The following is a 23,613-nucleotide window of genomic DNA, read 5'->3' on the forward strand; positions in this document are numbered from 1 at the left end:
AGTTTTGAAAGGTGAAGCCAAGATGATGGAGTAAAGGCAGGAACCTGCCAAAGCTGTGTTCTAAACCACTATAAATGCCTTTAAATAATGATTCTAAACAAATTTTAGATCATCAGAACATGCCAAAAGACGGAGCAGCCCAAAGCAACTTATAAGCTCAGAGAAAAAGTTTTTGAAAGCAGGGTGGGAGTCTGGCATGCATTCCCAGTACAGGAAATATCAGCCTAGCTCTAGCCCAGCTGGTCCAGCCCTGGCCTGACCTCTGAATCAGCAGCAGGACTAGTGACTTTTAGACTTCTCAGCTCAGAAAAAAAAAAAAAAAAAAAAAAAGGAACTGGAAGGTCAGCAGAAAAGGTCTATGGAACCAGGGTGGGAACCCAGCATAATCCCAGAGCAGCATATGTTGGCCCCAGGCCCCAACCTTAGCTTTAGCAAGGCAGGACCTCTGAATTGGCAGCCCTCCTGGAGATTTCTGAACCTCTTGGCTCAGGGATACTAGGGAGGACTTGGAAGGTCAGGGGAGAGTGTGTGTGGCAATGGAGTGGGAGTCCAGTGTGCAGTCCCAGTGCCAAGTACAGCCCCAGTCCCAATCCCAGTGGCCCTGTCAGTAAAATAGGACTGTGTTGCTTTAGCATACTAGATATCACAACTTCTACAGAAGCAGAGACAAGGATTCTCTTAGCAGCTTCAGGGCAGAAAAGAGTTCCTAGGTTCCTGAACCAACTCCACAAAACCCTGAAGCTTGGGATAATGTACCTTTCACCCTGGAAACAGGGTCCTACTTTAATAAAGAGTTAAAAGCTAAGTAATTGGCTAGGAAAATGAGCAGATAGATTCTGATCATTGAAAGTTATTGTGGTGACAAGGAAGAACAAAACACACATTCAGAAGTCAAATTTTTACTACAGAAGTCAAAATTTTACTACATCCAAAGCCTCCAAGAAAAGTAAGAATTGGGCTCAGGTCATGGAAGAGTTCAAAAAGGATTTTGAAAATCAATTAAGAGAGATAAAGAAAAAATTAGGAAAAGAATTGAGAGTGGTGCAAAAGGAAATGCAAAAAGCTAATGAGGAGAAAGAAAAATTTTGTGTAAACTGACTGTACCTCCACTATATTTTAAGTGTTTCTTTCTGGATGCTTGCAGTATTTTCTCCCTGACCAGGAAATTCCAGAATTTGGTCATAATATTCCTGAGAGTTTTTATTTTGGGATCGTTTTCAGGAAATGATTGATGGATTCTTTCAAGTTCAATTTTATCCTCTGGTTATAGAACATCAGGACTGTTTTCCTTAAAATTTTTTTGAAAGATAATGTTCATGCTGTTTTTTTGATCATGACTTTCAAGCAAACCATTATTTTTCCCCCTAAGGCAATTGGGGTTCCAGGGTCACACAGCTAGGAGATGGAAAGTGTGTGAGACCAGATTTGAACACCTATATTTTTTTGTTATTCATGCCTAATAATCATGTATATCATGTATATAAAAATCAGGGGGAAAAAAGGAAAATTACCTATATGTACAAAAAATATTCACAGCATCTTTCTTCTTAGGAAAAAAATTGGAAATTGAGGGGATGGCCATCAATTGGGGAATGGCTCAATAAACTATGGTATGTGTTTGTGATGAAATATTATTATTCTATGGGAAATAGTGAGCAGGGTGCTCTCAGAAAAAAAAAACAACCTGTAAAGTTCTCCATGGATTTAAGCAAAGTAAAATGTACTGTATACAAAATAATAGTAATATTCTGAGATGACCAGCTGTAAATTACTTTATTTCTCAATAGTACAATCATCCACTACTTCTCTGAAGAACTTATTTTGAAAATACTATCCATACCCAGAGAAAGAATTGATTGTGTGTGAATACAGATTGAAACATTTTTTTTTTCTGTCTCTGTCTCTCTCTCTTTTTTTTTTTTTTTTTAGAGGGAATTTATTTTCATTAGGGTAGGAGATCTATGTTTTCTTTCACAACTTGACTTTTATGGAAATGTTTTGCATAACTTCAAAAAAATTTTAAAACAAATGTAAAATAAGTTTTGTTTTGAATGTAACTGGGGAAAAATATTAAATAAAGGTAAGGTCAGCTCTTTTCTCAACTTTTTCTCCTGGTGCCTGTCTACTCACAGATACTACAACACAATCTGCTGTTTTGTAATCTAAATGTTTTTAGTAAATAGAATTTTCTCACAAAAAGCCAGCTAGAGATAAATAAATATAAATGTAAGGTTAGATTGGGAGTGTAACTTGTATTAGGTGTTAGAAATTTATTCAGAATTCAGAACCTTTTCTCTAAAATAAACTTCAAGAAGCCAAAGAAGAAGAAAGCAAGTGTCATTATGTTGCCTCTTCCCACACCTCAACTTAAAATAATCTAATTACTATAATAGGATATTACATACATAAAACTATAAATCTATTAACTACAGTTAGCATTTTTATAAGGGATATTTTTTAAATTTCCTAATGATGACTCTGAGCAATGATAATTATATGTTAATGATAATGATGTATATGTATATATACATATCACTTAAAAAGACTTTTCTCATAATATCCTAGTGAGTTAGGGATTGTAAGTATTTTTTGCTCCATTTTATAAAACTTGAAGTTTAAAAACTTAAGTCCTGTATCCCAGGTCATATGCTTACCATATTTAAAATAAAAAGTCAAGTGAGCTTTGTACTATACTAAGTTCCTTTATATTTTAAGAGGGAGGAGGGAGAATACATTCACTAAGTCAGAGAAGTATCAAATACACTTACCGCAAAAATGTTTTAAATAAATAAATAAAAATAAATAAATAAATAAATAAATAAATAAACTTTTTAAAAGAGTTATAGACCTAGAGTCAAGATGACCTGAATTTAAATCTGGCTCTAGACACCATATGACCCTGGGCAACTTATTGATCCCTATTTGCTTCAGTTTCTTCATCCGTAAGAAGGGAATAATAATACCATCTACTTCTCAGGGTTGTTGTGATGATCAAATGAAATAATAATTGTCAAGCATGGGTGCCTGCCCCAAAGTAAGTACTATACAAATATTAGCTGTTAGCGATTCTACTATACTGCACAAGATGACTAATCTGAATTTGGGGGCTCTGCAATGCTATCTCTCTTTGAATGCTTATTATATTATCTGATTCTGAAGGATCATTACAATAACTGTACACTGGGAACATATTTCATTAAACTTATCTGGATCTTTGGAAATAACAATAACAATAACCATGAACAAGAGATGTCTATACAACTCATGAATGGAGTAAATACCAAGTCTAATGAATACTACCTCTTCTAAAAAGCATCTTTGGTCAATTCTTATTAATGTTTCTCTTTATAACAATTTAATAAATAATATTAACTAATTCTTGCTAAAAATCAATTTACTAGTAGTAAGGTAAGTAGGAAATAAATGGAAGGAAAAACTTCAAAGTGAAGGAAAAGTAGAAGCATGGATTAACAGGATGATCAAGAGAAAATATGAAGTGTCAACGAAAGCCAGAAGTGATGAGAAAAGAAGGAAAATGAAGGAAAGGATGCAAAATGAGGACAGTCATAAGAAACAACAGAGAAGAGCTTTAGGACCATATGCATATTTGGAGAATTATGAGGCCTAATTTCAAAGGAAGATAAACGTCTTGTCTATCCAGTCCAATAAACATTTACTAAGCATACCAAAGGAGAGGTAATGGGACTTCAGGGTATCACCTAGCATGGAGATATTTTATTCCATGAAGCTGAAACCAGGCATAGCAACAGGTATAAAATGGAATGAACTGAGAATTTTCTAATTTCTGTCCTCTATAAAGGAAGGCAGGAGAAAGAATTTGGCACTCTGTCCTACAGGCCTCTAGTTAGAAAAGAGAGGAAGCTGAGGGAGCTGGGGCCAATTACATATTGAGCTAATAATACGGTGATGTGATTAGAGGTTATGCATTCCTCCTCAGAAAGAAATTTTGTTCAGGGGAGTTGAATCATCAGAGCAGCAGATATAAAGTGGGGAACAAAGAACTAAATTTAGGAGTATTTTTTTTAATTTAAAATACAATAGCTCTTTACTTTCAAATTACTCCAAATCCTTATACCTCTCTTCCCCTCAACCTCTTTTCCTAGATAGCAAGCAATCTAATACATGCCAAATGTGCAATTCTTCCATACATATTTCCACATTTATCATGCTGAACAAGAAAAACCAGTTCAAAAAAAGGAAAAAATGAGAAAGAAAGAAAAAAAAGCCAATAAACAACAACGATGAGAATACTATATTATGATCTACATTCAGTCCCCACAATCCTCCTTATAGAAGCAAATAGCTCTCTCCCTGACAAATCTATTGTAACTGGCCTGAATCATTTCATTGTTGAAAAGAGCCACATCCACTAGAGTGGATCATCATATAATCTTGTTGCTGTTATGTACAATGTTCTCTTGATTCTACTTACTTCACTTAGCATCAGTTCATGTAAGTCTCTCCAGGTCTTTCTGAAATCATCTTGTTGTTCATTTCTTAAAAGAACAATAATATTCCATAACATTCCTATACCATATCTTATTCAGCCATTCCCCAACAAATGGGTAAACACTTGGACTAAAATCTTAAAGACCAAATATTCAAATATTCAAATGGATTTCTTAGCTCATTGATGTGGATATTCACTTTTCTTCAATTCATAATACATTCATTTTCCATGAGTTGTATGTGTATGTTGCTGACCTTCAGATGTATAGATCTAGTCCCATGCTCTTTACTGAATTGCAGTTACGTATTACAAGTTGTTCACTAGACATTTTGAATGAACTGTTCCAATAGGTGTCTTAAATCTTAGAATGCATTACATTATCATTCAGTCATTACTCTTTTAAACTTTCTTATTTCTGTTACCTTCTTCTGTTTAGTCAGATTCACAATCTCAATGTCATCTTTGATCTTACCCATATATCTAATCACTTACCAAATCTTTAATTTTTCCTCAATACTATGTTGTACACTTCAGATATATTATGTTTATATTCATGTATATATGAAAATGTATTTAAATAGGTCCATACTCTCTCTTATTAGATTATAAATTGATCAAAGGTAGAAACATTTGTCTTTATATTCCATTACAGAAAGTAGGATGATGCCTGGTCCTTAGTTGGTACTTAATAAAATCCTTGTTGATTGATCCATGTCTAACTCTCCTGTGTGATTCTTTTTAATTCCTCTTATGAGTTCATAAGAGATACACTCAACATGTTGAGTGGGTCCCTTCTTTGCTCTCTTCTAACATTAAGTCCACAAAACCCAGAACTTATTTTTTCAATCTTATCACATGGTCAATCCATGTTTTCAATCATATATATGACACCTTTTATTTAACTGCTTCTTCAAAGTTCCTTCTATGTGCTCCACTTTCCATCATACCACATCATGTCTTGTCTTAGTCTACTTGGTGATATTAATTTTTAACTCTTTGAGAACAATATCCCATGACACACAGTCAAATAATACTACTTAGTAGTCATAAAAAAGTATCAAATCTTTGAAACGTCACTTATAAGCTAAATCAGATGCCTAATATGCCACAAAACAATGGACTGTATTAAAAACTCATATGATGATAATATATGAAAAATTATCCATTTTCTTAACTGAAGACAGACTAGAAGTTTGCTTTTCCTTTAAGGAGTGAGCACCCAGTATGTCCAGGAGTTCAGGAACATGAAGAGGTCACTCCAGTGAAAGTGATTAATCAACTAACAGAATGAAAAGTTTTTTCCTGTTTTCTTATGAGAAACAACAAGATTTTGGCGGTGTTTCCAAGACACTCTTAATAAAGTTAATAAAAAAGTTAAGTTGCTGTTTTTGATTAAGAAATGAATCATAAAAAACCAAAAAAACAAAACAAAACAAAAACAAACAAACAAACAAAAAACAAAAAAGAAATGAACTATAAAAAAGAAATTGATATCTTCAGACTTTAAAAATGGATATCTTACAAAGTAAACTATTCAATAAATCAAGTACTGTATATATATGTATGTATATATATATATATATACGTATACATATATATATATACATATATACATATACATATATATACATATACATATATACATATATATACATATATATGTGCATATATATGTATATACATATATATGTGTATATATATATATATACACAATAAGCAGATGACCAAAAGGGTGTTCTGGCTTGTGCTATTTGCTATAAACTGGTTATCTTGACACTGGAAGCTATTAGTAAAGCAGATGTGCCAAGAGGATGAAACCTCCAATTTAAATGAAGGTTAAAAATAAGACGAACATCACTTGTGGGCACTCCAAACTCAGCCTGTCCCTTGACATGGCTATCCATTCAACTTTTATCTTCCTAATAATCTTCATGAAATCTATTGCTATCCAGGGGGTATGTTGTGATAATTTGTTTTTCATGAACAAAATGGTCATTGGTCTCATTATTTAATTAGCCAAAGTCCTCATTCCAGCTTATTAAATACTTGTTTTTCAATTACAGAAAATTCCTTTATCAATTTTTTTTACTTACAATTAAACATTAAAATTGGTGAACATGTATACATGAATACAATTTATTGATAAATGGAATGAGTAGCAAACATATAGAAATATATACTTTATAATGTTTTGACTATATCCAATGTCACATTGCAAATCACCTCACATTCTTATTCTAAGGTCAATTGTAAGGCTCCAAACTCTTATATCATTTAAATGTACTTATTACTGTAGAAGAAAACACTACCTATTTTCCTGCCCCCCCGCCCCCGTTCACAGCTTATGTATTATTTTTAACTCCTCACTATCTCTTATTCCCTAATCTGTACCCTAGGTCTGTAAATTTTATCTTCACGAAATTTCCCAAATACAACCTCGCCCCTTCATACATACAATACAACCTTCATCTCCTCACACCTGGGCTATTATTGCAAGAGTGTATTGGTTTTTCTGCCACGAGGCTCTCCCCACTCAAGTTCATCTTCTATTGAACTACTCAAGTGGTTTTCCTAAAGGCTTGTCCTAATTATGATTAAAATCAGCAACAATAATGAAATTATATATAAAGTACCTCTCCTCAAACATTTTTCCAGATCAGTTGCTTTTCTTATAAGATAGCTCACATTTTATTCTATTTTTGAGTCTCTTGCTATCTCATGAAATTTTGACCAGATCTATAATATAAGGAGTCATTTTCTTAAGTAATTTTTTTCATAGCTGTCTTGTATAGCTTTTATGTCTTTTCCCAATTTTCTTCTACCATTCTTATTTAGTTTTTGAATTTTTTTTTGTTCTTTTTACCTCATCTTTAACTCTTCTAGGAAATCTTATTAGGTTTGCATTTAAATTGCAATTTTTAAAAGCTTTTGTAGCTGATTTCAAGTCATTGTTTTCTTCTGGGTTTGTGTTTCAAGTTTCCCTGTCACTAGAGTACTTGATGTGATGTGGTCAGGCTACTTTTTTTTTTTTTAATTTGCTCACTCATCCATTCTACTTCTTGACTTTGACCTTTATGGCAGTGTTGGCTCTGCTCACTTCTGGTGATGGGGAGGAGTGAAGTCTGGCTTGAACTTCTGTTATGTCCTGCTGCTTGGTTATGATCCAGGTGTGAGGTAGTTGACTTGTGTGTGGTTGATTTTAGTAGACTACTGCTGGATTAAGTCACTGTTAGCTTGCTGAGAGGTTCTACAATGTGATGTAGTGATGCAATCATACTGAAGTATTTAAGGGCTTTGACAACTGGAATACTCTCTCAGCCACAGACAGAAGAGAAGATGACAGATTCCAGCCATGGGGCCCTCCTGTCTCCTTCACTCCTCCACTAAGACCAAGGACTGGGGTGGGGGGGAGACAAGGAAGGGGTAGTGAAGTCCTCCAAAGAGCTAGTCTGGACATTACATTCTGGGGCCAAATGTGGGGCCCTAGAAACACAGGGCCTTGCAAAGCAGGACACAAAGCAGTTCGACCAGTTCGACTGACGCAATCAGTAAAGAAATCCCCTGTGACCCTGAAATAGGGTGAGTATAAAAATAGATAAGCAGGTAACTTTGGTAAGGATTAAACTAGTCACTTTTATTTTTTAGGTGAAATGAGGCAAATACTAAGAAAAGAGTCTCCTCCACCCCAAAGGAAATATGCAGAATGCAAAAAAAGTTAGCTTAATAAAGAAGCAAGGTTTGTTGGTTACTTGGAAGCAGATCACTGGATTCAATTATGTTAGCAGATCACTGGACTCTGCTATATTAGAGTGCACATCTCCTTGGTTATCTAAGGAAGAAAAATAAGAGAGGGCAACTAATTGAATATTATGAAGCTAAGGGTCCTGATTCAATTCCTGAGGAAACATTCCTTATGTACAATATAATTCAATTATGTACAATATAATTCAATTACCACAAGTTCTTAAAATAAAAAAGAAAAGTTCTAAGGAGAACAGCCAGACAAGGAAGTGTGAGGAGAAAGATGAGGAGGGGAATGGTACTGACAAACAAGCTAAAAACCAGGGAGAATTAGAAAAAAACAGCGCTGATGAACTTAAGGGGTGTGGTGCTTCTCACTTTCACAGCTCAATTACACCTGAACTGGTGCCATTAGGGCATTCTCCATCTCTTGACCATCCTCCCTCAATTTCTTTCTTTTCTTCTTTTTTTTATTAAAGTGTTTTATTCAAAAAAGTATATACATGGGTAATTTTTTCAACATTAACCCCTGCATAACCCACTGCCACAAATTATCCGCTTTTTCCACCCATCCCTTCCCCTACCTGGCAGGCAGTCTAATATATGCCAAATATGCCAAAATAAATGCCAAATCAAATATGTATATACATATTCACACAGTCATCTGGTTGCGCAAGAAAAATCAGATCAAGTAGTAACAAAAAGAAAAACTGAGAAAAAAGAATTAAAATGCAAGGAAATAATATCAGAAAGAGTGAGAATGTTATGCTGTGTTCCACCCTCTATTGATATGTTTCTTTCTCTGGATGTAGATGGTTCTATTTATCACTGCACAAGTTGACGAGAGCCATGTCCATCAGAATTGATCATCATATAGTCTTCTTGTTGCTGTGTATCTCCTGGTTCTGCTCATTTCACTTAGCATCAGTTCATGTACATCTCTCCAAGCCTCTCTGAAATCATCCTGCTGCTCGTTTCTTACAGAACAATAGTATTCCATAGCATTCGTATACCATAATTTATTCAAATATTCTTCAATTGATGGGCATCCACTCAGTTTCCAATTTCTTGCCACTACAAAAAGGGTTGTCACAAACATTTTTGCACATGTGGATCCCTTTCCCTTTTTTAAGACCTCTTTGGGATATAATCCCAATAGAAACATTGCTGGATCAAAGGGTATCCACAGTTAGATAACTTTTTGAGCATAGTTCCAAACAGCTCTCCAGAATGGTTAGATCCATTAATACTTCCACAAACAATGTATCACTGTCCATTTTCCCACATCCCCTCCAACATTCATCATTTTTTCATGTCATCTTAGCCAGTCTGATAGGTGTGTAGTAATATGTCGGAGTTGTCTTGATAAATAGTGATTTGGAGCACCTTTTCATGTGGCTACAACAGATAGTTTCAATTTCTTTGTCTGAGAACTGTCTGTTCATATCCTTTGACCATTTATCACTTGGAGAATGGCTTGAACTATTATAAATTTGACTCAGTTCTCTATATACTTTGGAAATGAGGCCTTTGTCAGAACCTTTAACTATAAACATGTTTTCCCAGTTTATTGCTTCCCTTCTAATCTTGTCTGCATTAGTTTTGTTTGTACAAAATTTTTTTCACTTAGTATAATAATTATCTACTTTATGATCAATAATGATCTCTAGGTTTTTTGGTCACAAATTCCTTCCTCCTCCACAAATATGAGAGGTAAACTATCCTATGTTCTTCTAATTTGTTTATAGTATCATTCTTTATGTCTAGATCGTTGAACCCATTTCAACTTATCTTGGTATATGGTGTTAAGTGTGGGTCTATTCCTACTTTCTGCCATACTAGTTTCCAATTTTCCCAGCAGTTTTTGTCAAATAATGAATTCTTATTCCAAAAGATGGGGCTTTTTGGTTTGTCAAATACTTGGTTGTTATAGTCATTGGCTATTTTGTTCTGTGAGCCTAACCTATTCCACTGATCAATTAGTCTATTTCTTAGCCAGTACCAAATGGCATTGATGACTGTGCTTTATGATATAGTTTTAGATCTGGTACAACTTCATTTGCTTTTTTCTTCTTTAGTTCCTTTGAAATTCTTGACCTTTTGTTCTTCCACATGAATTTTGTTGTTATTTTTTCTAGTTCAGTAAAATAATTTCTTGGGAGTTTGATTGGTATAGCAGAAAATAAATAGATTAGTTTAGGAAGCAATGACATCTTTATTATATTTGCTCAAACAGGACTTGATATTTTTCCAATTGCTTAGAACTGAATTTATTTCTGTGGAAAGTATTTTGTAGTTTTTCTTATATAGTTCTTGACTTTCCCTTGGCAGATAAATTCCCAAATATTTTATATTAACAACAGTTATTTTAAATGGGATTTCTTTTTTGTATCTCTTGCTGTTGGATTTTGTTAGTGATATATAAGAATGCTGATGATTTATGTGGAATTATCTTGTATCCTACAACTTTGCTAAAGTTGTGGATTATTTCTAATAGCTTTTTAGTGGATTCTCTGGGGTTCTTTAAGTATACCATTTATATCTGCAAAGAGTGATAATCTGGTTTCCTCATTACCTATTCTAATTCCTTTAATCTCTTTTTCTTCTCTTATTGCCAAGGCTAGCATTTCTAATACAATACTGAATTGCAATGGTGACAGAAGGCAAGCTTGTTTCACCCCTGATCTTATTGGAAATGGTTCTAGTTTATTCCCATTGCATATGATGCTTGCTGATGGTTTAAATAGATTTTTACTAATACTACTGACTATTTTAAGGAAAAGTCCACTTATTCCTATACTCTCTAGTGGTTTTAATAGGAATGGATGATGGATTTTATCAAAAGGTTTTTTTTCTGCATCTATTGAGAGAGTCATATAGTTTTTGTTAATTTGGTTATTGATATAGTCAATTATGCTAATACTTTTTCTGATATTGAACCATTTGAATTTCTGGTATAACTTCTACTTGGTCATGGTGTATTATCCTGGGGATGGTTATCTGTAAACTCTTTGCTAATATTTTATTTAGGATTTTTGCATCAATATTCATTAGGGAGATTGGTTTATAATTTTCTCTCTGTTTTTGTCCTACCTGATTTAGGTTTCAGTGCCTTGTCTGCATCAATAAAGGAGTTTGGTAGGAATCCTTCATTCCCTATTTTTTCAAATAGTTTATATAGAACAGAGTTCATTATTCTTTAAATGTTTGCTAGAATTCACATGTAAATCCATTTAGTCCTGGGGATTTTTTCTTAGGGAGCTGATTAATAACTTGTTCTATTTCTTTTCGTAAAATAAGTAATTTATTTCCTCTTCTGTTAATCTGGGCAATCTATATTTTTGTAGGTATTCCATCATTTCACTTCGGTTGTCAAATTTATTGGCATAAAGTTGGGCAAAGCAACTCCTGAGAATTGCCCTAGTTTCCTCTTCATTGGTGGATTGTTCTCCCTTTTCATTTTTGAGACTAACAATTTGATTTTCCTCTTTCCTTTTTGTATATCAAATTAACTAAAGGTTTACCTATTTTATTGGATTTTTCACAAAACTAACTCTTAATTTGATTTATTAATTAAAAACAGATTTTTTAATTTCAATTTTATTGATCTCTCCTTTTATTTTTAGAATTTCAAGTTTGGTATTTGAGGGTTTTAATTTGTTCTTTTTCTAGCTTTTTTAGTTGTAAACCCAATTTATTGATCTTCTATTTTATTTATTGATCTATTTATTGATTCTCTATTTTATGCAAGTAAGCCTCTAGAGATATAAAATTTCCCCTTATTACCACTTTGGTTTCATCGCACAAATTTTGTCATTCTCTTGTATGAAATTATTGATTGTGTCTATGATTTGCTCTTTCACCCATTCATTCTTTAGGATGAGATTATTTAGTTTCCAATGTCTTTTGGGTCTATTTTTCCCAGGCCCTTTAAGAATATAATTTTTATTGCATTGTGATCTGAAAAAAAATGCATTTACTATTTCTGCCTTTCTGCATTTGATTTTGAGGTTTTTATGTCCCAATATTTTATATCAGTTTTTATATATGTTCCATGAACTACCCAGAAGAAAGTGTACTCGTTTTTGTCTCCATTCAATTTTCTCCAAAGATCTATCATATCTAGTTTTTTCTAGTATTTACCTTTTAAAATTCTTTCTTATTTATTTTATGGTTTGATTTATCTAGTTCTGAGAGAGCAAGGTTGAGATATCCCACTATTATAGTTTTGCTGTCTATTTCTTTTTGCAACTCTCTTAATTTCTTTAGGAATTTAGATGCTACACCACTTGGTGTATATATATTTAATATTAATATTGCTTCATTATCTATGGTACCCTTTAGTAAGATTTAATTTCCTTCCTTATCTCTTAATCAGATCAGTTTTTGCTTTTGCTTGATCTAAGATGAGGATGACTATGACTGCTTTATTTTTTTTTTTTTACTTTATCTGAAGCATAATAGATACTATTCCACCTTTTTACCTTTACTCTATGTGCATCTATCTGCTTTAAATGTATTTCTTGCAAACAACATATTGTAGGATTCTGGCTTTTGAGATTTGATATAGCATTGAATGTCTGCTATACACTTACATTTTACAGTTAAATCTACTAATTCTCTATTTTCTGCCATCTTATTATCCCCAAATTATATTTTTCTCTTTCCTTTTCCTCTTCCCCTCCTCCCCAGTATTTTACTTATGAGCACTACATGCTTCAAGAAGCCCTTCCCCTTTAGACACTCTCCCTCTTTCTTATACCTTTCCCCTATTATTTATCCTTTCCCTTCTATTTAGCCTATCCCTTTCCTTTTCCCCTTTCCCCTCCAACTTTTTATAAGATGAAAGATGTTTCTCAATGAAACCAAATATATCTAATATTCTTTCTTTGGGCCAAATCTGATGAGAGTAAGATTCACACGATATTCATCACCCTCCTTTCTTTCCCTCAATTATATTAGATTTTCTTTGCCTCTTCCTGAGATGCAATTTCCCTCATTTTACCTCCACTTTTCCCCTTTTTTTGTTACGATCCCCTTTCCATCTCTAGTTTATTTTTTATATTACAACAGTAAAATCAGATTATACATGTATTCTCAATGTATACCGATAACAGAAATACAGTTCTCAAGAGTTTTTTTTCTTTTTTTCTTTTTACCTTTTTGTGCTTCTCTTGAGTTATATATTTGGAGGTCAAATTTTTTTAGCTTTGTTCTTTTCATCAAAAATACATGGAATTCACTAGTTTCATTGAATGTCCATCTTCTTTCCTGAAAGAAAATGCTCAGTTTAGCAGGGTAATTTATTCTTGGCTCCATTCTAAGATTCTTCGCCTTTCAAATATCAGATTCCAGGCCCTTTGATCCTTTAAAGTGGAAGCTGCTAGGTCCTGTGTAATACTTATTATGGCTCTTCGGTATTGGAATTGTTTCTTTCTGGCTGCTTGTAATATTTTTTCCTTGGTCTGATAGTTCTCAAATTTAACCACAATATTCCTTGAGGTTTTAATTTTGGGGTCTCTTTCAGGAAGTGTTCGGTGAATTCTTTGAATTTTACCTTCTGTTTTTATAATATCCAGGCAATTCTCTTTGATGACTTCCTGAAAGACATAGTCTAAATTCTTTTTTTTTTTCATTATGTATTTCAAGAAGTCCAATAATCCTTAGATTGTCTTTCCTAGATCTATTTTTCAGTCGGTTGTTTTCCTGATGAGGTATTTTGCTTTTTTTTCTATTTTTTTTTCTTTTGGTTTTGCTTGACTGATTCTTGTTGTCTTATTGAGTCATTCATTTCTATTTATTCAACTCTGAATTTTAGTATGTTATTTTCTTCATGTACTTTTTTTGTACTTCTTTTTTGTATTTGTCTAATTGAATTTTTGAATAAGTTATTTTGTTCTATGGAACTTTTTCCATCTCACAAATTCTGTTTTTTAAGGAGTTATTTTCATTTTCTGTTTCACAAAGTCTTTCTTTTCTAGAAGTTGCTTTCTTTTTCCAGTTTATTGAATCTAGCTTTTAATGCTTTTTCCATTTAACTATGTCTATTTTATGTTGCCTTTTCCAAACTCTCTTGCAAGGCTTTCATTTCCTTTCCCCAATTTTCTTCTAGCTTTCTTTTAAGATCCTTTTAAAATTCTTCTAGGAGAGCCTTGTGTGATGGAGATCAGGGTATTTCACCTTTTGGAGCTTCATCTGAAAACAATCTGCCTTTAGTCTCTTCAGGGTTTGAAATCTGTTCTTCTCTTTCGCCATAAAAGCTGTCAATTGTTAGAGTCCTTTTTAATTTTTTAATCAAATTTTTTTAAAGTTATATTAAGGTCTGCCTTTATGGCAGGAGTAGATTTCCAAGTGACTGCAGCTGTATTGGGACACAGTGTTAATTCACTCCTGTGCTGGGTCTGCCATGTGGAGTCAGCAATGCCCCAGGGCTCTGTGCAGCAGACCAGCAGCACCAGCCATGCAGTAGCTTTGTCCACCCCCTATGACACAATTACAAAGGGCATTAATTAAAGGTAAAAATGAAGGACAGGATACACCTGATTTAAAAATAGAAGCATATCCTATGATTGAAGAGTTTGACTCTTCAAGTCAATAAAAAAGAAAATATACTCCATTTAATTTGGAAATTATCAAAGATCTGATAAAGGCTTACACTCTTTTTATTTTATTTTTTTGAAATTTTAAAGTCAGATATTTTTATTTCATTGCTTTACTAACTTTTGGTTTGCCTCATTTTTTTCCCAGAGAAAAGTTATGCTTTTGAGATTCCATTCAAATTAAATAATGACAAATTCTGAAAGTTATGGAAGAAAAATCTATTAAAAATCCTTAACTATTTTAATATTTTAAATTAGGAAGAAGTTTTATAATTGTATCACTTTAACATGAATATCCATTGTACTTTTTTAAAAAATAGTTTTTATTACCAGATTTTATTACCAGTATATATTACCAGATATATGCATGGGTAATTTTACAACATTGACAATTGCCAAACCTTTTGTTCTAATTTTCCCCCTCCTTCCTCCCATCAGATGGCAGGTTGACCAATACATGTTAAATATGTTAAAGTATAAATTAAATACAATATATGTATACATGCCCAAACAGTTGTTTTGTTGTACAAAAATAATGCTTTGAAATAGTGTACAATTAGCCTGTGAAGGAAATCCAAAATGCAGATGGACAAAAATAGAGGGATTGGGAATTCTATGTAGTGATTCGTAGTCATCTCCCAGAATTCTTTCACTGGGTGTAGCAGGTTCAGTTCATTACTGCTCTATTAGAATTGATTTGGTTCATCTCATTGTTGAATTGATCATCATATAGTATTATTGTTGAAGTATACAATGATCTCCTGGTCCTGCTTATTTCACTCAGCATCAGTTCAGGTAAGTCTCTCCAGGCCTTTTTGGAATCATCCTGTTGGTCATTTCTTACAGAACAATAATATTCCATAATATTCATATACCACAATTTATTCAGCCATTCTCCAATTGATGGGCATCCACTTAGTTTCCAGTTTCTGGCCACTACAAAGAGGGCTGCCACAAACATTCTTGCACATACAGGTCCCTTTCCCTTCTTTAGTATTTCCTTTGGATATAAACCTAGTAGTAGCATTGCTGGATCAAAGAATATGCACAGTTTGATAACTTTTTGGGCATTATTCCAGATTGCTCTCCAGAATGGTTGGATTCTTTCACAACTCCACCAACAATGCATCAGTGTCCCGGTTTTTGCACATCCCCTCCAACATTCATCATTATTTGTTCCTGTCAACTTAGCCAATCTAACAGGTGTGTAGTGGTATCTCAGAGCTGTCTTAATTTGCATTTTTCTGATTAATAATGACTTGGAGCATCTTTTCATATGGTTAGAAATAGTTTCAATTTCTTCATCTGAGAATTGTCTGTTCATATCCTTTGACCATTTATCAATTGGAGAATGGCTTGATTTCTTATAGAGTCACTTCTCTATATACTTTGGAAATGAGGCCTTTATCGGAACCTTTGACTGTAAAAATGTTTTCCCAGTCTATTGTTTCTCTTCTAATATTATCTGCATTGATTTTGTTTGTACAAAAACTTTTCAATTTGATATAATCAAAGTTTTCTACTTTGCGATCAATAACGACCTCTAGTTCTTCTTTGGACATAAATTCATTCCTCTTCCACAGGTCTGAGAGGTAAACTATTCTATGTTCTTCTAATTTATTTATAACTCGTTCTTTATGCCTAGGTCATGAACCCATATTAGCCCGGTTTTGGTATATGGTATTAAGTGTGGGTCAATGCCTAGTTTCTATTATATTAATTTCCAATTTTCCCAGAAATTTTTGTCAAACATTGAGTTCTTATCCCAAACACCAGAGTCCTTGGGTTTGCCAAACACTAGATTATTAAAGCTATTGATTATTTTGTCCTTTGGACCTAACCTATTCCACTGATCAACTTGACTATATCTTAAGGGCTTACAGTCTTTATGAGGCAACATCGTCTTATGTTAAGATGATATGATTAAGATGTTAAGAAAGATTTTGGTTTTTGAAATTTTAACTCCTAATGATTGGAAATCTATAGCAAGGGCATGTTTAGAACCTGGACAAAACTTGTGGCTTTCTGAGTATAGTAAACTCTGTAGAATACAAGTCCAATGAAAAAGGCAACCCGGGGTTAATATACCAGTCACCTCTGACCAACTAACAAGTGTAGGTAATTATGCAGACACTTTAGTGCAGATTGATTACTCCTTTAACACCATATGAACAAATTGCTTCTGCTGCTATCAAAGCATGGGACAACCTCCTAGGAAGACAAGATAGAGGAGAAGCCTTCATGAAAATAGCACAAGGTCCAAATGAACCCTTTGCTGACTTTGTAAGACATCTGCAGGAAGATGTCATAGGAACTATTGGTGAAAATGTAGCAACAGAAATTATGATAAGACAACTTGCTAAAGAAAATGCTAATAATGTTTGTAGAAGAAGTATACTAGGACTACACAAAGATTCTCTTTTAGATGACAAGATAAGATGGTGTGCCACAGTAGACATAAATACCTTTTATAAATGGGCTATGATGCAGACTTATCAAGATCTGAACATGGGAAGACAGCATCCCTTTTGTCAAGGGACTTCCAGAGAGACTCATCATGCTTTCAATGTGGTAAAGTAGGACATTTGAAAGCTCAAAGTTGGCATAAAGATAGTGTGACACCCAGAGAGTCTCTAAAAGTTCAGTACTCCAAAATGATCAATTAGTCAAGAAGCAACCTGATGGGAGAAAGGGATTATAATTAGGGACAATAGAGTTATATGCAGCTAGCACTACTGAGATATCCCCTGCAGAAGTGAAATATGTTCCAGACATAGTAGATGTGACCATTTCACTTCCTGAGAGTGCTTACAGTACCATGTCCATTCATACGCTGATTTGGGAAACTGGGGATGTGTAGCTAATATCCCAGTCACTAATCCAGGTAGACAATGTGAGAAAACATCCAAGTGAGATTTACATCTTGCATGTCCACTCTCATAGTGGTCTTCCAGGTCTTCTTTTTTAATGGAAATTCAAAGGCAGATAGCTTTCTAACCATGTTAGCCAATACTCTTTTATTTCAGGTGGCTCAAGAATTTCATTCTAAATATCATCAGGCTATTCAAGCTTTATGTTTGCAATTTGGGATAACAAAAGAGGAAGCTAGGAGCATATTAAAAGTCTGTACAGCTTGCCTTCCTTTATGTGCTCCTACACTTACTCCAGGAAAGAACCTTCATGGTTTGAAACCCAGTGAAATTTGGCAAGTGGATATGACCCATTATAAATCTTTTGATTGCCTTTTATCCATGTTGTAGTAGGCACTTTTTCAGGATTTACTTTTGCAATACTAGCAGCAAAAGAGACAGCCCATGTGGTCACTGAATTCCTTATACAAGCTTTTGCAATCATAGGCGTGCCATAAGCAAGAAAAACAGATAATGGACCTCTATATACTTCTAAATGTTTTGCATACTTTTGTGCACAGTATCAGATTTTACACACCACTGGCATACCTTTTTATCCTCAAGGACAGGCAATAGTAGAGAGGAGAAACAGAGACATCAAGATGGTCCTCCAAAAACAAAAGAAAGGGGGAGCCACAGGTAACCCTAGAGAACTTTTAAATTTAGCTGTTTATACCATTGATTATTTGATTTTTGATAAAGATTCCCTGACTCTGGGATTCAGGTTTTATAACCCACTGGAAGAACAATGTCCAGTGTGAGCAGCTTCATTATCTTTAGATAATTGCCAGGCGATGTAGTGAGATCCAGAAATTGGTGAATGGAAGGGACCAAATAGGTTAACTGCCTATGGAAAGGATTTGCTTGTATCTCTACAGATGGAGAAGGAAGCAGATGGGTGCTAATGAGACATATTTCCCTTTATCCATCAGAGAGAGTCAGAGTAGGCCCTTGAAATGAAGGAGAAGACCTAAGAAACATCAGATGGTTCCATCACTGACTGCTCACCACTGAAAGAGCATGGCAGTTACTGCACTTGACTCATGAACATTAAAAATTGTTAATAAGGGGGGGCAGAGCCAAGATGGTGGAGAAGATACATGCAAATTTCTAAGCTCTCTCTTAACCTCAATATCAATTATATAATTCAGGCTCAAAAATAACGCTGGACTGGTAAAAATCATGAAGATTAGAAACACAACTTACCAGTTGAAGAGAATCTGGAACTTCGTCAGGAAAGGTCTGTAATGAAGGGAGGGGGAAAAGGACCAGCATAGATGGAGAGACACTAAAGGCTAGCTTATTTAGCCAATCAGGCTGGAGAGATACCTGAGGAAAAGCTACTGAGACAGAGCATTCTGGCATAGGCTTATAGCTCTACTCTGCTTGCAAAAGAGCAGACCAGCAGAGAAGTCAAGCCACTTTAAAAAAAAAAAAAATACCGCCAGACATTGCCTATAGCTACCCCAAACCGGAAGTGAGACAGCACAAATCAAGGCACGCCTTCTGCTGTCCGGGGCTTTTCCTTGGGGCAGTTAAGAACCTGCAAGGCAGTGGGGGAGACAGCCCAGGGCAGCCACTAATCCCACAGTGGGGGGCTTGGCCCAAGGCAGTGGAACTTCCACATCAGCAAAACTCCTGCAACAGTGACTGTGCTTCCTGGGGCAGAGACACTTCTGGTCTGTGCGCCAGGGCTATTTGCCGGTCAGCTGCTAATATCCACGACCCCACAGGGGGCTTTGGCCTGGGTTTGTGACACTTTCACTGTTCAGCCTTTAGCCTTAGGGCAGTTGGTAGGCTACAAAGCAGGGGTCCTTCACTGGGCACACCTGCAGCCCGGCTCTGAACCACTTCCAGAGGAGGAGGAGGGAACTCTCTCCCAGAGTATCCTCTTACCTTTTCCACCCTGTTCACAAGATAGTTGCCTTTCATATCTCCGTTCATATCTGGGAACCCTTTAATCAGAAAGCAGACCCCAAAAGATATAAAAATGAGTAAGAAATTGAAGAGAACGATTGACAGCTTCTGTATAGAAAAAGAGCGGATCTCTAACCCTGAAGAGGCTAACAGCAGACAGTCTCCAGATAATGTCCTGAAGGGGAATGTTACTTGGCCCTCATCACATAACTCTCTCCTAGAAGAGACTATTAAAAGACCTGAAAAGAGAGTTAGAAGATAAATGGGCAAAGGAAAGAGAAGCTATGCTAGAGAGTAACAATGTCCTGAAATTTAAATTGGAAAAGATAAAGAATTCATAGGACGTGCAGGGAAACAAAATTTGTGAATTGGAAAAGGTTAAAAAATCACAGGAAAGTAGGATTTATGAATTGAAAAAGATAAAAAATTCTCAAGAAAGTAGGATTTGTGAATTGGAAAAAGAAAATAACTCACTAAAAAAAATAGTAAAATGGAAAAAAATTCCACAGAGCCAAATAATTCATTTAAAAACTCAATTGGACATATACAAAAAGAACTAAAAATGTGAATGAAGAAAATAACTCATTAAAAATCAGGGATGAACAAATAAAAATGAATGATTCATTGAGACACCAAGAATCAGTCAAAAAAAAAAAATTAAAAGCTGGAGAATAACATCAAATATTTATTGGGAAAATCTATAGACCTGGAAAATAGATCTAGGAGAGATAATCTGAGGATCATTGGACTTCTTAAAAATTATGATGAAAAAAAGAGCCTAGATTCTATTTTACAGGAAATCATCAAAGAGAGCTGTCCAGAGATAATAGAAACAGAAGGGAAAATAGGCATTCAAAAAATTCATCGAACACCTTCTGAAAAAGACCCTAAAAACAAACAAACAAACAAACTCCATGGAATATTGTGGCTAAGCTGCAGAATTATCAAACTAAAGAAAAAATATTGCAAGCACTCAGGAAAAAAACAATTCAAATATCAAGGTGCCACAATAAGGATCACTCAAGACCTGGCAGCATCCACATTAAAGGATTGAAGGGCCTGGAATCCGATATTCTGAAAGTCAAAAGAACTTGGAATGCAGCCAAGAATAAACTACCCAGCTAAATTTAGCATTTTCTTCCATGGAAGAAGATGGACATTTAATGATGTCGGTCTATCTGCAGACTGTATAATATAGTCTGATGTTTTGTTACCCAAAATGATTCCAGTAAACTGAATTTTCCTTGATACAAAAAGGCCAGAAGCTAACTAATGATGGATATATGTAAGGTCAGTCAGAAAACCTAAATCTTATTACCAAAATGTTAGGAATGTTTTCTATCAGATGATGTTCCCGAGCAAATGTGACTGAAATCCAAACTTTTAATCCAAAAATCTCTCAAAAATAGAAGAAATGGAAAACAAGAAGCTCTAAGGAGGTTATTTTCTTATGTTCTGGGCTTGCTTATAGTGAGCTAATTATTGTAGATGTTATATTTATCTGTGTATTTGTTGCATTCCCCATTAAAACTTAAACTGTGATTAACAACACTTTTATTCTTCTTTATATCTTCAGAACATAGAACATTACCTAGTACTTAATCAATTACAAGTACTTAATGCTTGTACATACATAAATAGATAGATGAATGAATGGGTAGATCATCTTTTTAAACCTTAAAGTGCTACATAGCCATTATCATCATCTTTGGATCAGGATTATTGGTAATAAAGGAAAGGTTAGGTTAACCCTCTATCTTACTCTAAGAACACTAGTTAAGGCTGCAATGATCGAAGAAATTATTTCTTAGACCTGGGGTAAAAACAATTATAATTAATTGTGCCTATAGTTTTTTTTCCAAGTTTTCAATTCTACATTTGTTATACTCTCCTTTCTTCCCTGTTTTTTACATTATGGTGAACTAGTTTAACTCTATATAGTCCTCTTTTCTGAAGTTCTTTCCTTAACCCCTTATTCTATTACTAATCTTGTCCTGCAAGCCTCAGTCTTGGATTATACCCACCATCTGCTGCCTTAATTTCTATTTGTGGGCTGCTGAATGAAACTGGAGAAAAATGACACAACGGTGCTGATTACATTTACTACAAATTAATGTTACATAATATTAACTATGTTTTTTTTGCACAATAAGGCAATCTTTTTTTACAAACTCTAACTTATTCAATATTTCATTTATGACAAGAAGCTATGCCAATTTTTTTCATCCTTCCACAAATCTTTGAACAAAAAGAGATCATTTGCTTTGAATTTTCTTTTATACAGTTCTCCTCATCTCATATTACTTAAAACATCTTTCTCCACTATATCCTTCTTCAATTCTGTGAACATGGTAGTCCTATTTCCTTGTTAAAGCAAATCTCTCTCTATATATATATAAATTATCCCATTCTATTCCAACTTCTCTAGTAGATTCTCTCACTTGTTTTCTTCTTTTAGATTAATTAATAAGTTTTAAACACATATTGTTTTATGAATCATGTTGGGAGAGAAAAATCAAAGCAAAAGGGAAAAAAACATGGGAGAGATTAAAAAAAAACAGAAAAAAAGAAGTGAACATAGCATGTGTTGATTTACATTCAGTCTCCTAACTTCTTTTTCTGGGTGCAGATGGCATTTTGGTCCAAAGTCTATGTCTATTGGTATTGCTTTACCATTGAACCAATGAGAAGAACCAAGTCTTTCATAGATTATCACATCTTATTGGTGTTATTGTGTATAATGTATTCTTGGTTCACTCAATATCAGTTCATGTAAATCTTTCCAGGCCTTCCTAAACTCCACTTGTTCATATTTTTTTATAGAACAATAACATTCCATTACTTTCATATACCACAACTTGTTCAGCCATTCTCCAACTGATGGGTATCTCTATTAATTTTCCAATTCTTTGCTACTACAAAAAAGACCTGCTACAAACATTTTTGCACATGTAGGTCCCTTTTCTTCTTTTATGATTTCTTTGGGATACAGACCCAATAATGTCACTGCTGGGTCAAAGTATATGTATAATTTTATAGCCCTTTGGGCATAGTTCCAGATTGCTCTCCAGAACTCTCAACTTATTTTCAGTATTTCTTTAATGGATGCTTTTCTACTGCCTACAAATACACTCACATATCTTCAATCTTCTTGAAGTCATTATCCTATTTCTCCACTCTTTTTTCATGATTAAATTTGAAGTAACTAATATTGACAGTGCCTACTTCTCTCCCATAATTTTTTCTTAAGCCTCTTCAATCTGGTTTCTGAACTCATTGTTCATTTGAAATTGACCCTCCAAGGGCAGCTAGGTGGCACAGTGGATTGAGCACCTAGACTTGCAAACTAGGTGTCATTCTTGACTGTTTCCTCTCTCTTACTAGCCTAATTCCAGCTGCTAAGTCCTGTCATTACAAGTTATCTTTGTATATACCTCCTTCTACCTTCTGATGTTGCAACTACCTTAATATAGGTTCCCATCACTCATATCGAGATTATTAAAATAACCTACTGCTTGTTCTACTTTCCCCTTGCTTCTTCCCATTCCAAGCCACCTTCTCCTCTGCTATCAAAATGATCTTCTTAAAGTGAAGATTTGACTATGTCATCTTCCTGTTTAATAAATCCTAATGGCTCTCTATTACCTGAAGAATAAAATCTTTGGCTGGCTTTTGACCTTCATAACCTAACCATTTCTTATCTTTCTAGTCTTCTTAGACTTTAATCTTCTCCAAATCCTCTGAGGTCCAGTTATGCTGATCGTCTTGTTTTTCCTTTTACAAAAAGGTCATCTGTTTTTGTTGGGTGTTTCCTATCCCTATGATGCTCTCCCTCCTTTGTCTTTACTTTCTGGCTTCCTTCAAGTCTCACCATAGTTCCAACTTCTGTTGAAAAGCCCTTCACAGTTCCCCTCAATGCCAGTGACTTTCTTGTGGCATTACTTTAAACCATTTGTGTATAGATTTGATAGGCATG

At 34.4% G+C, this 23,613-nt stretch overlaps 1 protein-coding gene across 6 annotated transcripts in view; it reads right to left on the reverse strand.

Annotated features, from left to right (window-relative positions):
- Positions 1-23,613, reverse strand: part of CCDC91 (coiled-coil domain containing 91) — a 533,266-nt gene that overhangs the window by 52,389 nt on the left and 457,264 nt on the right. For 4 of the 6 annotated variants that reach the window (XM_074270658.1, XM_074270662.1, XM_074270656.1 and 1 more), the window contains one exon: positions 6,212-13,483. The exons of the other annotated variants lie outside the window; for them this stretch is intronic. In XM_074270658.1, the coding sequence (XP_074126759.1) occupies positions 13,310-13,483 (174 nt within the window). In that variant the 3' untranslated portion in view covers positions 6,212-13,309. Of the gene's footprint in view, positions 1-6,211; positions 13,484-23,613 lie in introns of those variants that run through there. 6 annotated transcript variants of the gene reach the window in all.

This window comes from Sminthopsis crassicaudata, chromosome 5 (assembly GCF_048593235.1).
Source record: "Sminthopsis crassicaudata isolate SCR6 chromosome 5, ASM4859323v1, whole genome shotgun sequence".
NCBI classification, from domain to species: Eukaryota; Metazoa; Chordata; class Mammalia; order Dasyuromorphia; family Dasyuridae; genus Sminthopsis; species Sminthopsis crassicaudata.